The 14,587-nt window shown below is 36.6% G+C and overlaps 2 protein-coding genes across 8 annotated transcripts in view; one reads left to right on the top strand and one right to left on the bottom strand.

The window, feature by feature from the left end:
• DENND4A (DENN domain containing 4A) overlaps positions 1-7,991 on the top strand; it is a 152,246-nt gene extending 144,255 nt beyond the window's left edge. For 4 of the 7 annotated variants that reach the window (XM_069098266.1, XM_069098265.1, XM_069098267.1 and 1 more), the window contains 5 exons: positions 294-411; positions 523-549; positions 1,017-1,179; positions 1,395-1,459; positions 3,985-7,991. In XM_069098266.1, the coding sequence (XP_068954367.1) occupies positions 294-411; positions 523-549; positions 1,017-1,179; positions 1,395-1,459; positions 3,985-4,121 (510 nt within the window). In that variant the 3' untranslated portion in view covers positions 4,122-7,991. The remainder of the gene's footprint in view (positions 1-293; positions 412-522; positions 550-1,016; positions 1,180-1,394; positions 1,460-3,984) is intronic. The other 3 variants (XM_069098268.1, XM_069098269.1, XM_069098271.1) reach the window with 1 other exon arrangement.
• Positions 7,992-8,684: 693 nt separating this feature from the next.
• Positions 8,685-14,587, bottom strand: part of SLC24A1 (solute carrier family 24 member 1) — a 45,742-nt gene continuing 39,839 nt past the window's right edge. The window contains 3 exon segments of the mRNA XM_069097386.1: positions 8,685-11,161; positions 12,268-12,434; positions 13,493-13,582. Coding sequence (XP_068953487.1) covers positions 10,912-11,161; positions 12,268-12,434; positions 13,493-13,582 — 507 coding nt within the window. The 3' untranslated portion in view covers positions 8,685-10,911.

A 14,587-nucleotide genomic window follows, 5' to 3' on the forward strand; every position in this document is an offset into this window, starting at 1 on the left:
TCTCTCTCTCTCTCTCTCTCTCTCTCTCTCTCTCTCTCTCTCTCTCTGTCTCTCTCTCTCCCTCTCCCTCTCTCTTTCTCTCCCTCTCCCTCTCCCTTCCTCTATCCCTCCACTCTCTTCCCCTTCCCCCCTTTCCTTTTCCCTCTCCCCAACTCCAAGAGCCCAGAGAGGGAACATGTGATTTTTCTATATACATATAGAGAGAGTGTATCATGTTCGTTCTGACTACCAGATTGTGTCTAATATACTGTATACAGGAACTCCTCATATTTTTTTTCTTTTTTACTGTTTAGATTCCCCGTCACTGTATGTCAGAAGATAGTAAATATGTTTTAATTCAAATGTTATGGGACAACATGAAATTACACCAGGATCCTGGACAACCCTTATACATCCTCTGGAATGCACAGAGTAAGTACCTTTCTAAGAAAAAATCTTTGCTGATATACAATAGTTATTTTCCTTAAGAAGCGTAGATATAATCCATCTGATTTTTTTTTAATGCCACTTTTTATCTTTCAGGTCAAAATCGTACTCTTTTGTTTGAGAGTGAGTTTATGCTTGGTGTTGCTAATGTGTAGATTTCTTTCGGAGGGGTGGTACATGTGTGAACTTGCATGCGCATGTCAAAAAAGATTCCATCTTTCAGCAGATTGCTTCATCCAGATTCCTTTTCTGCCTGTTTGCTAGTTTTCAGTTCTAGACTGCCAACTCAAATGTTTTTAAGGGGTATTTTGAGGGGCAAAACATTTGTTGTTGCTTGTATGAAACTGTTATATTTTATATGTCACCCAGTGACATACTTGTCTTTTCCTTTTGTGCTATCTCCATATTTTTATCTACTACTCCTTTCTTTGTCCTAGCATTGTTCTTTATTTTATTGGTGTTTTTTAAAAATTGTTTAAAATTTTTCAGAGTGCCCATCTGAAAAAATAGCCAGTAGCTGCTGATTAATTATTTTTTCTTCTTTCTAGACAATGAATACTACTTCATTTGTTATCTTGGTTCTTTTACAGCCCAAAAGTATCCAATGGTCCATTTATTGCAAAAAGGTGATAACTCATTTAACCAGGAACTGTTGAAAAGCATGGTAAAAAGTATTAAGATGAATGATGTCTATGGACCAATGAGTCAGATTTTGGAGATACTGAACAAATGGCCTCATCTTAAACGACAACGGTAAGAACCATTCTTTTAAGTAAGGCAACAGTTTAAAATGAGCATGAGGTCCCTCAAAACAAATGAACAATTCTTTGCTTAGTAATTTATTGTCATGACTGGTTTCATGCCTACTTTAGCATGAATATGACTTCTAATGAACTTGTTTTTCCCTAGTATTTGGAACCTAACACTTTACTCTCTCTCTCTCTCTCCCCCTCCTTTTTTTTTTTCAGGAGTTTATATAGAGAAATATTATTTCTCTCACTTGTGGCATTAGGAAGAGACAACATTGACATAGGTATACTTCATTATAATAATAATAATATTTTGTACTTATTTAGCACTATGTAAAATACAAGTTGTTATCAAGAAAAAGAATAATTATCATCCTATTTCATTATTCCAACTTAAAAGCAAACAATAAATGTAAACTTTTTTATTGGAACATATTTCTCCAAAGCCTTATCCTTTTGATATTATTTCATGTGATAAGAATGCTTTGGTGAGAATACTGGTAAATTTAAATTATGTATTTTAAGTATATTTTTCATTAGTTCCCAAACTCTTTTTAGTTGGCTCACCTTTTTTCTTCTTTAAGTTTGCTCCTTCCAAACCTCAGGAAGAATGCAAAAATGACCTTTGTTAGCCAGAGAGAAGAAAGATGACTTAGGACCATCCCATTGAAATAACTGTGGATGGTCGGAAAGTATTCTAAGTTGGTGGGGGGGAGGGGGCGGGGGGCCACATCTGATAACCACTGTTATGTTTACTTATATAGGACTAATTGAAACCGAAACCTTCCCCTTCCCTGAGCCTTATTCTCCTCCTGTGTTATTGGGGTTGAACTAGATGACCTCTAAGGTCCCTTTTAGTCTTTAATTCATTTTTTTTTTTTTATGAGCAATTGGGGTTAAGTAACTTGCTCAAGGTTACACGGCCAGGTGTTTCTGGGTGGGTGCTAAGTGTTGGAGCCCGGATTCGATCCCCAGGTCATCCCGACACTGGAGCTGGTGCTCTTACTCGCTGTGCTACCTGGCCGCCCTAGTCTTTAATTCTGTAAGAAAATGATAAATAGATTTAACTGATTGGACCATCTTGATTTGGTGCTCTAAGACTTACCCATTAATAAATAAAATAATATAGCATAGAATATGCTTCTATAATATGATCACCTCTTTAGTTTAAAGGATCCTATCAAAAGAATAAATATCAGTTCAGTGTTGTCCTGACAGACCGTTTTGAGTGATATTTGACAATACTAGTCAATAGTTTCATTAATGTATCGTGGATAATGGCATATGACAGGCACCCGTAGCATCTGTACATTGTTACACTAGGCCAGGGTGTGACATGGGAGAAGAGAAGGAAGGCTGAGAATGTTCCCCTATGGTATCTTGTCCCTAGAACTGTAGAGAGAAGGAAGTAAGTCAAGGTGGCTTGGTTTAGTAGTAACCTCTAATACATATGCCATTAAGACTTTTGGTACAATGAAACCATTTGTGATGTTGGGCAGCAAGATGTGTAGGTGTGGCAGTAGGTGAGAAGAGAATTAGAAAAGTGGCCAAATTCAAACAAGATGAAATTTAAAAGAAATACAGGCAGGTATTTTGGTTTAGGAGAAAAAAACCATTGTCAAACTAGAAAAAGGAAAGAGGAAACTTTCTTTCATGCCTGTGTACCATCTGAGGGCTAGTACTTACAGTTAATCACAAGTTTAACATGAATCAGCATTTAGTGCCTTTATCAGAAAAGAAAAAAACTGATATTAACCCAAGGATACATAAACTGAAGAAGAGAATTTAATTCTCAAAATGACCATCTATCTTTACTCAGGAGTCATTCAAATATAGAGCCCTCCAACTTCATTAAAATTAGAAAATCCAAGGGTCTGGGGCAGCCAGGTAGCACAGTGAGTAAGAGCACCAGCCCCAGAGTTGGGATGATGTGGGATTGAATCCAGGCTCAGACACTTAGCACCCACGCAAAAACACCTGGCCGTGTAACCTTGAGCAAGTTACTTAACCCCAATTGCTTAGGGGCGGCCAGGTGGCTCAGTGAGTAAGAGCACTGGCCCCAGAGTTGGGATGACCTGGGATTGAATCCAGGCTCAGATACTTAGCACCACACCCAGAAATAACTGGCCATGTAACCTTGAGCAAGTTACTTAACCCCAATTGCTTAAAAAAAAAAAAAAAAAGGAAAATCCAAGGGTCTAGAAAGCAAATAGAATTTTTATAATTTAAATTAATGAAAATCCACCTTCTCTCTATTCTTTCTCTTCCCCACCATTGAAAAAAAAAATAAAAGCAAAACCCTTATCAGAAACATGCATATTCAAGCAAAACAAATTCCCACATACTAGTCATGTCCAAAAAATATATATCTTGATCTGCATCCTCTTATCTCCCTGTCAAGCAATGGGTTGCATGTTTCATCATGAGTTGTATAGAATTAAGACTGGCTATTGTGTTGATCAAATTTCTTAAGCCTTTCAAAGAAAGCAATAGAATTTTAATTAGCCTTTAGAGAAGCTAAAGTAGAGTTGGTTAATCTGTAGTTTTAGGATATTACAGAAGATTGCCCAGGTAGTTTCCAGTAACCCTTTATTTGGAAAGAATTTTCCAATTCTAAGGGTTACAAAGTATTGGAATATGTTACAAGTGGTATATTTTGAGATAGTTTAAGTTTAGAAGGTGAATAAAATTGCCTCTAGATATGCTTTCCAGGCTTTTGACGTTGTGTTCCTGAAGCAACATAATATATTGTTATTGATTCTTCATACCCTTTAAATGCTTATTTCTTTATCTGTGTGAAAATTTCCAGATGCATTTGACAGAGAATACAAGATGGCATATGATCGTCTTACACCCAATCAAGTCAAGAGCACTCACAATTGTGATAGACCACCAAGCACGGGGGTGATGGAATGTCGAAAAATATTTGGTGAACCTTATCTTTAAAATAAATTTATGTGTATATATTTACATAAATATGTGTGTATATGCACATGTATACACACACTATATATGTTTTGTACAGTCTGTAAAAATTACCACTTCAATCTCTAAGAAAATTTCTATCTTCATTTTTTTGAAAATGTATTTGCAGCAAAATCAGAAAGCCCTTGATAAACTACAAATGTTTTAGGTAAAGAACAGTAACAAGGGAGCTGAATGCTGCTTTGCTTCCTGGTCCTTTCATTATTCCCCTCTATAAAGAGTTTCATGGTGGGGAAAACCATAATTAAAAGTAATTGTCTTAAAAGAAGACAGTCTCTTGGAAAACAGTGATAAAAGTCATGTATTAATACTAAAAAGTAACATAAAATCAAAGGATCTGCTGTTTACATAGATTATTCAGATGTTATAAAGAACACAAAGTTGTATTATACATGTTTTAAATTGTTTATAGTAAGTTGATATTTTTTTAATTTTTTTAAATTACTATAGCAAACTTAAAATGAATTTAAACTTTAAATGAGCAATTTAGTGCTCTTCCTTCTAAGTCTGCTGCTATTTGGAACAAATAGTCCAACCTGTTTTCAATTGGGAGAGAAGAGTGTAGGAAGGGGGGTAGGGGGACACAGAAATGGCCAAAAAATGCCAACCCTAGCCCCAGTGTTGTCCTGGGTTCAATTTGCATTTGCACATTGGGAAGCCATAAGTTTGAAAGTATGTGTGTATGTGTAAGTTGTAGAGTGATATATCCCATATACTGCCAAGATTGGCACACTGACAATCTTGAGAGTAGTAGAAGTCCCAAATATAATTCTCCAGTACCTTCTAAACTCAGGCTCAGCATACAATGAAGAACCCAGCACTTTTTTGTTGTTGCTAATGGCACTTATAGACAATATGTTGTGGGGAAACCTTGCAAAATTAAACAAAATTTTTTATACATATACATAATGGTGTACATTCCAAGTATGTTGACACTACTCCAAAAGTTTTATTGTAATTTTAATGTGCAAGATAGCAGTTATCACAGATATACTCCAGTTTTAATACATGAGATTGGGTATATCATCTGTGCTACATGGTAGGTATAGGGAACACAAACAGGGCACTCCATTTAGAATTATATTTAAAATATATTTTTATTTTACATGAAGCAAAATATTCATTTTCTAGAGGGATAAATTACAGAATAGATCTCCCATATTAAATTACGTAGCTTTTGAAATAAGCCATCAAAATCTATAAATTATGGAAGTTAGATAATGAGATGAATGTTTAAGCATTATTGCTAGATATTCAGAAATACCTGAAATTGATTTTTTTGTTTTATTTTGTTTTAAATTTTATTTAATTGTGCTACTCTATTCAGTGTTCTTCAAGTTATTAACTTCCAAGGGGAAAAAGTATCCCTTATTACCCTTAAATACTGTAATGATTTTCATTGGTTGGATTTGTGTGCATGTGTTGTTATTAACAAAGGAAAATTGGCCAGATAATGTGCTAAGATGGACCAAGGAAATGATCCCAAATTGTGTGTGTGTGAAGCAATTTGTAGAAGAGGTACAAGACACACCTTCACTAGAATACAACTAAAAGTCCCATTGTTCATTCTCTAAATCAGTTCCACTAAAATGGACCTCATTGTTAAGCTGAGCAAATAGTCAATGGTACCAACTTAAAGGATTTTACCATTTTCCATTTGGGGAAATGATCAGCATGAGATATATGTAATGCTCCTAACTCAGGCTTATGTTGACATTAGTTTACTTAAGTGATGTGATGATATTCTGCCTGCTTCTTTTTTCACCACCACGATTTCTATTCCCAGCTGGCTGTAAGCTTCTCATACTTGGTATTCTAATTCTCTAATTCACTAATAAATTTGAAAACTTTTATCAGTAAGCTTCTTAGGAGACAAAATATCTGTGGGTTTGAGCAGCAGTAATTAATTTAGCCCAAGTCACTTTTGTAATGAGGTACTTATGTATTAGGTTTTTTTTCCTTTAAAAGTCTTTCTCATGGCTATTCACTTTTTTCTTAGCTACTCATGTATTTTACATCCTTTTATAAATCAAAATGTCCTATTCTTACAGTCCAGACTCATGTGGGGAGTGGTTGTTTAAATTATCTTATTGTCTGGGTTCTGTTCCTAATATTTCAGTCAGTTTTCAAAAAATAATTCTATGTAAGTATTTTTCCAGAATTTTACCTTTTTCACATACAGAATGATGGAAAATTAAGTCAGAAGAACTATGAGGAAAGCACACTTTTTGCCATGGGTACTGTGCTTGCTCTATGTGATCATATAGACAGATATGGATAGTTGAAGTTCCTTTCCCTTTTGGTATACTCTGTCATTTTAGAATGCTTGGCTTGGTTTAGACTTTGAAATTGTTGAAATTAAATAAAAACCATACTGCTTGCTGACATAAGGTATATGCTATTTCCACTGTTATGAAAATTATCTACCCATTACTATTTGTTAAGTGATTTTTGAGTATTATGTCATTTTCAATTATCCTCCTTTTATTTCCGAACTGCAGAATTGTGTAGATCTGCTTATTTTCTGATTAGTTGCAATCTTAAAAAATGATCCCTGAAAATGTCAGTATCCTGTATCTAGTAGTTAATAATCCTTCTTTCCAAAGTGTTTTGATAATCACTATGAAATCTAAGAATAATGAGAAAGTGCTACATTCTTCCTTTTACAGAGATTACCTTGTATTTATAAAGTGTCCTGTAGTCCTATGATCCCATTTAAGGAAATGCCTCTTTGTCTTTGCACTAGAAAACACTGTATGAAGCTTCATTTTTATTTTTATATCCATATGTACTTCGGCGTTTCCATCCAGTTCATTGATCTCGGACCAGGAAGGGAAAGAATCTTCTTTGGAGTGGTTCAATGACATTTGTGCTGAAAGTCAAGGTAGACTTTGCCCATTCCTATTTACACACATCTAGCCTTCATTTCCCAGACTTTATTTTCCTACTTAGCAGCTGCCCTTAAATAATAAGTTTAGCATCCTCAGCACATGATTTCCTCTGACTGTTCTGTAATACCCACCTCCTTTTCCCACAAAGCAAATATGTCCGGGAATTAATCCTGTTGAAAGTGTTGTGAATAGAAGTTTTATGAAAGCCACATCACAGAGCCATTCCTGTAGTTTGAATCAATAAATATTTCCAAATCTCTGCTTGATGATAAAAATGCTACCATGTGCTTTTCAACACTTGTAACAAAAATCTATAACTCTATAAAGCAAGTATACTTTTTAGCTTGAAGTACATTTTTTCCTATGTACCTGCAGTGTCTTGAATAGTCTAAAATGAGAGTTTCACATTTTCAGCATATTACAGGTCAGAACAATGACATCAAGAAAATTCAAACATAGGTAGAATGAACATAAGTAAGCAAAAATTATCCCTGAATTCATCATCATCTAAGTAATTTCCAAAGGCAATAGTTACACATCTCTAAGTTGAATGATTCCTTAAAATTCTCAATGTCATATTGATGCTGGCCAAGAATTTATCCCTGAGAAAGAAATGGATCATGTTTGCCTGTCAAATCTTTACCATATGGTACATGTTGATTTATTAGATTAACATTTCTTGTTATTACCTTTGGGATTTTTAAATGGTACTTTGTTACCTCCAAAACTGCACTTTTTAATGAGTGGTTGTAGATTTGTAAATATGTAACACTGAAATTTTATTTACAAAAAAGAACATCAGGAAGGTCGTTGTTTTGTTTTGTAATTCATTTAAAATATTATCTGATCAATGTTCATGATAAACATTTTTCTCTCATCTCTGGAAAAATGGAAATTCTGTTCAGTTTTACAGTGTAAAATAAAAATGATTTAGCTAAAAGATCAGTATATCTATTCTTTTCTATTTTAAACATCTTTTGGAAGTTTCATTCTTTTTCCACGGAGTTAATTTAAGAATGTTGGCTACACTGGACATTAGCTAAGCATTAAGAGCAAAGTTATTCGATGCTAAGAAAATTACTAGTCACTTTTTAAAAGCTTTAAAGGAATAACTTTTACTTACTTATTTTATGATTTTCCTCACAGGTGACTGCAAGTTTTGTACTTTTTTTGTAAGGTTTTTAAAATTTATAGGTGAACACTTAAAGTTTTGCAATATAGCAAGTAGAAATTGCTATTTTATTGCTTCCTTCTCTCTTTTGCTTTATTCATTTATTTCCAATCAGTTTTTCAATTACTGAAGATGATCTTCCTAATTTAGTGTAATATATTTTGTCAATTGAATTCACTGCTTCTCAATCTAAAGTTGTGTATCTTAATAGGATTTTAAGAAGTCTTTAATTTTATTGACTACACACCTTTTACTCCTTCTTATTCTTTTCTGTGGCATTGAGTGTGGTACTGACCAGAATTGGTCATCTCTTTTCTGAGGTAACAAAGAAAAGTGTTAAGAAAGCCAATCATTTGGCCAAAGTAGAACTCATTGAAAAAAAATGGTTTTAATCACTTAACAAAAAGTTACAGCACTTTCTAATTGCAAAATGCTTCATAATCTTTCCTCACATCCTTGAGTGAGTTTCTGATCTTGGATGAAAAATAAGAAGGTCCAGTGGCCAGCCAGAGGCTTGTTGTGAGAGAGCTATGAGCAATTATGTCCTGAAGCTAGTGGGTGAGTTCAACAGCTCATTATATCAAAATGTGAAGTATCATTTAAAGAAACTGCACTTGTATTTTATTAGAGAAATCATATGGATGGTTTCTCTAAGGCTTATAATAAGTCATCTCATTCTTCATTTGTTTCAAAGCATTATATTTCTGGTGTCCTTCAGTGGAATGAGAAAACCTTTATTTGTTATGTACCCTATACCAACACTAAGCTCTAGGGACACAGAAAAGCAAAACAGTCCCTGTTCTCAAGAGCTCACATTCCAACTGGGAGAGTCAGCACATAAAGGATCATCTAGCTCAAAGTGGATGGAAAGGCCCACAGATCCTTAGGGTCCAGCATCAAAACCAGTGTCAAAGACCAGAGGTCCTCAAAGTACACTACTGGGAAGGAAAGATCCTTCTGGGGTCTAGGTGGATGGGGTTTGACTAAGGCCATTGGGAGAAAGGGTCCCTTGCTGATGTAGTCTTTCTTGTGGATCCTCCTATCTAGTTCTGGAGCAGTTGGGGGATGCAGGGCGCTTCTCTTCTTATGTTGTCATTAACTGTAATCGACAATCACCCTCAGCTGCTTTTGTCTTCAACTTTGATCATAATAAGAAGCCTGTGCCTTTCCTAATGTATCCCATCAATAGTTTGAATGTAGTAAAAGCAGCAAGTAGTAATATAAAATCATATCAACAGATTGCACAGATGAGGCTTAAACTAAGACTCTCTGTGTAGTCCTTTGCAACATCATTTCCAGGCCTTTTGAAAAGAACACCTTCACTTTTCAGAATACAAAACAATGGAAACATAAAATTAGTACTTTCCTGACCATAACAGAGCTCACATAGCCAAATAAATACCATCCCCATCAAACTAATAACCTTGTGAGGTTATATGTTATATATTCTAAGGATGCTGCTCAAAGCATTTTGAGGGACTCCAGTTGTGTCCTTTCAGAGCTAGTTTACAAGCCAAAAAGCCATCTCAGTTCTTTATAGTCACACCTTGAATGTTTTTGTTTATTTTATTCTTTAGAAACTAAAAAATAATGTTCCCAACTTGATTTCCCAAAGTGGTTCCAGTGATTGTTTCCGAAAACCAGATCCATCCCCAAAGGACAAAGATTTGCCACCACTGAGGATATTCAAAAGATGTGTTGGAGCTCTAGATGATGCTAAAAGTCCCGGAACTGTTTTCAGCAAATGGCAACAGTTAGAATAAGTGTATTGCTTCCCAAGGGAGCGCTTCAAAGAGAACATCACTCATTTGGATGCATAAATTCTATTACATTTGCTTTTAAAGTCATTATCTTCTTTGTTTTCTTCCCCTCTAATATCTGCCTCACTCCCATCGGTCCTAATGTGAGAGAAAATCAGAACTTTTCATTAGTCCTGCTCCTTCCTCTTTTTTAAAGTGTTCACACACTTAGGAACTTCAGCTTTTCCCTTCTAAGCTAGAAATTATTGGTATCTGTGAGGAACTCTGTCTCATACACCCTCAGTGTTTAGAACAAGACTGTTCAAATGCTCAAAGTCAGTCTCCTTTAAGATGAACTGATGCTGTTGAACAGTGTTTGCTTCGCATAATGCTTCTTCCTACTAGTGACCTTTACCTAAATTCACAAAAATGATTTAACCATAAACTTGATGGGCACATCATTCAAGAAAATATAATAATAGGAAAAAGTAGAACACAATATTTGCTCAGGGCAGGCAATATAGAAACCATATCTACTGGCTTGAACAATCTGGTTTAGAGCCTAAAGAAGATTTGTGAAATTAGAAGGCTCCGGGGGTTCCTCAGATGTGACCAGGGAATACTGTAATGGTGAAAGCTATCTTCAATAACTCCTCATTTAAAAAAAGTTTTCTAATTTCAGTTGCACCTGTGCAACCTTAGTGTGCTGACTATGGAACATGAGGTCTGGGGGAGAGCCCCTCAGGGAAGAATATTCCATCAGCCAAGCATGAAACCAAGTCACCACCAGGCCTTTGGTTGCCGACATCGCTTACTGTTAAAACTCCCACCCACCCTCTCAAGCAGCAGCCCCATGGGTAGAGTTCATCCTTGGGGAAATACAGTGATCCACAGAGGAATATCACATGTGCATTTGTTCTTCATTCAATGGTAACAGCCTCAAGACTGACTCAGATAGAGATGGGACAGGATATGATTCGATCTTCTAACATTACACTGACAATCAAGAATATGAAGTAAAGGAGAAACATGGTAAACCCTAGGATTTTGTTCATCCTCCATCTACAGGAAGCTATCGAAGAGATCACAAACAGGAGCATGAGAAGAAGCAAAACAATTGCACAGAACAAGCCATTGCTGCTCACGGGAACAGGCTGTAACTCGTTGAAGACAGAGAAGAGTAACCAAGGAACCGGCAAACTGAAAGACAAGAAGGGAGAAGAAAAGCTTATGAATGATGCCAGAGTGTGATGTTTCAGGAACATGAATAGGACAAGATGTCTTCTCTATATTTCTTTTTTTTCTCCCCTTTTTGGAAGGGGGAAGGCAGGGCATTTGGGGTTAAGTGACTTGCCCAAGGTCACACAGCTAGTAAGTGTGTCAAGTGTCTGAGGCCAGATTTGAACATAGGTCCTTCTGACTCCAGGGCCGGTGCTCTATTCACTGCACCATCTAGCCGCCCCATTCTTATATATTTATAATGTAATACCTTTCTGTTTTAAAAATGAGGAAACTGAGGCATAGGAGAGAGTAAAACTTCCTGGGTTCACAGGGAGCAGATCTTGAACCCACATTTTTTCTATCTCTTTAGTTCAGCGCTGTTGCCCTTATATCACACTGACATTTCAAAGACAAATCAGATTGCCTGATGTAAGAATTTTATTTTCTCTGTACTTCTAAAAGGCTATCTCAGAATATTTCATGGCACCCAAAAATCTTGCCTTCTCTTTTTTCCCCCCAACCTACAGAGCCTGTTAGCAGACCCCAATTATCCAAAGGCTGTCAAATGTGGATTATTCAGATAATATGTTGCTACTATTCTATACAGACCAGGAAAAAAAAGGGGGGATTTGTATGTGTGTATGACTGTAGAAGTGGTCTTATGATATGAAAATGCTGATTGTTCACTAGTAATGCAATCTGGTGCCTTGCAATTGGCAGAAATTCAAATACAGAGGAGAATCAGGAACTGAGATTGCATCAAGGTTTCCTCCACTGAACCCAAGAATCAATGAGCTTAGGGTTGGACCATATACAGTAATGGAGTTTAATGGACTTCACTTTTCAATCCATCTGTAAATTCTAATCAGTTCTGTTTTTAGCAGAATTTTAATTCTGTAATCTACAGTGTTCAAGAGAATAAAGTAAGGTTATTTTATTACCTCGTGTAACACAATAATGCAGATGCCTCTATTCAAAACAGACAAAACAGAAGATGGAGGGCTGAATCCTGTTGTGTCAGAGCCAAAATGGATTTTTTTTAAATTCTATCTTCATCTAACTTGAAAAATAATATTTCTGCTTACCCCACAGTGATGTCAAATATGTTGCTGCCCACTGAGCTGGACACAGCCATGTCTCCTAGGCCTTTCCTGGCAACAATAACACTTGTAATGAGGTCAGGAATTGAGGTGCCTGCTGCAAGGATTGTCAAGCCCATAATCTCTTCAGAAATCCCAATTGTTTCACCAACCTAGTGAAGAAAGAATAGCAAGTATTGAAAACAAACCATGGCTACAGCTTGCTTGGGCATTTTTAAAGCATTTATCATTAACATTTAGGCACTGTCGAGATCTGAAGATAATATACAATCCATGCCCTTGCCTTCGTGGAGCTAACAGCCTAAGGCAGAAGAGGATCCTAGCTTATTCCCTCAGCATCTATAAGGGATGGAGGTGGGGGCAGAGGAGAAAGGAATGGCTACTTATCGCCAATCAGATCACAGGTCATTAGATAAGTCTCCTTGTCTCTTTAGAATGGTCTCTCCACACTGCCACACCTGTATACTATTGTCTCCACATCTCCACTGACTGCATTATCAAGGCAGCACAACCAGTAACAGCTATTCTGTCTAGGATCATAGATGTGGAGCCAGAGAAGACCTTGGAGAGATATCTACTCCAAGCTTTTCCTTTTACAGGTGAAGAAACTAAGGCCCATGAAAATTAAGTGATTTACCCTAAAGTCACAAGGGACTTTAAGCACCATGAGTGAGATTTGAAACCAGGTCCTCTAATATCAGAACCAGTGCCCTTCCCACAACTGCTGTGAAAGGGCCTTGTTCAGTTATTTCAGTCATGTCTAACTCTTCATGGCCCCATTTGGAGTTTTCCTGGCAAAGATACTAAAGTCTCTTGCCATTTCCTTCTCTAGCTCATTTTACAGATGGAGAAACTGAGGCAAAAAGGGTTAAGTGACTTGCCCAGGGTCACACAGTAAGTATCTGAGGCCAGATTTGAACCCAGGGAGATGACTTCCTGACTCCATGCCCAGTCTTCTATCCACTATACCAACTAGCTGAAAGAGCCAGTCCCTCAAAAGTTTACTTTTGAGGTAAGAAAATCCGTAGTTCTCGTCTATAGAATATGTTGTCATTGGAGATAATTTTATTTTCAAGTCTTCAGAGAGAATAATGAGAATTTAGAAAATTCATTTAGACACCTAAAACCACCGCCAATGTGCTAGCCTTGGCTATATGCAGAAAAAGTTTGAACAGAAAAAAAAATGTTGCCGGGGATTCTGTTTACTAACCTGGTGAGCCCACCACACCATGAGGTATGAGAACATGGCTATCCACAAGATGGAGCCCAGAAATGTGATCGCAAAGAACTTCCTAGATTCCTGTTGGAAAGTTTTTAGAAAAATAAGTAAAACAGTTTCACAAGAGTCTTGGAGTCTTGCTGGAAAGACTAAGCCATTTGGACCGAAAGTTGCTAGAATTTGTGCCAGTGGCTACTTGACAGGTGAGGAAGGAGGTGTTTTGCTGGAACTCAAATGATATTTGAATCAGAATCTTGTCACTGGAAGGGGCCCTGTAGATCATCTGATCCAAACCTTATCTGATTGAGAATCCCTTCCATAATATTCCTAGTGAACGATCATCTGGCCTTTGCTATTAAGTTAATTTTTTATTACCAAACTTGAGAAGCCAAGAGTCTAACAGCAAACAACACCTACCAGCATAATTCAGTGACGGTTTTAAACAAGAAAAAAATCAACAAAATTTTTTTTAATTCCAGAAGTGATTCTTTTTAAAGTGTAGAAAAAAAATTCTTCAGTATGACAGAAAAAATGTACAATTGATTTTATAGCCTATAAAATTATGTCTAATGTTGCATACTCAATATTGCTTTGAAAAAGTTGTGAAACAATCACGAAAGGAAAGAAAGATCAATTGTGTTGATCCCCTACAATCTCCCACCACCTATGCCAAGTAAATACCCAAAGAGAAACATTTCAATATGAAGCTTACTTTCTACCATGTTTCCCCGATAATAAGACCTATCCCAAAAATAAGCCCTCCCCTTACTGTGTAAGATTCCTCTAAAATAAGCCCTCCCCCGAAAATAAGCCCTATTGAGATTGCTACTGTAGTGAAGGTGATCCCCTGTGCTACACGCTACATTACGGGGTACCCTCTGTATGCACTGTCCCCCCCCCATGAAATGCACGCCATGCTCCGAGCTACATCCAATCAGAGCTGCAGCAGTGAGCGCGTCATCCTGTTCTTCCCCAATGATTTGCTTATTGAATAAAGGTACATTTTTTTGTTCACATTTGCCTGTTTATTAAAATTGCTGTCAATGTTCATTAAAATAAGCCCTCCCCTGAAAATAAGCCCTCTGG

The sequence above is a fragment of the Petaurus breviceps genome, unplaced genomic scaffold (genome assembly GCF_028583685.1).
Source record: "Petaurus breviceps papuanus isolate PSGF00001 unplaced genomic scaffold, PetGlider_PUasm1.0 37, whole genome shotgun sequence".
NCBI lineage: Eukaryota > Metazoa > Chordata > Mammalia > Diprotodontia > Petauridae > Petaurus > Petaurus breviceps.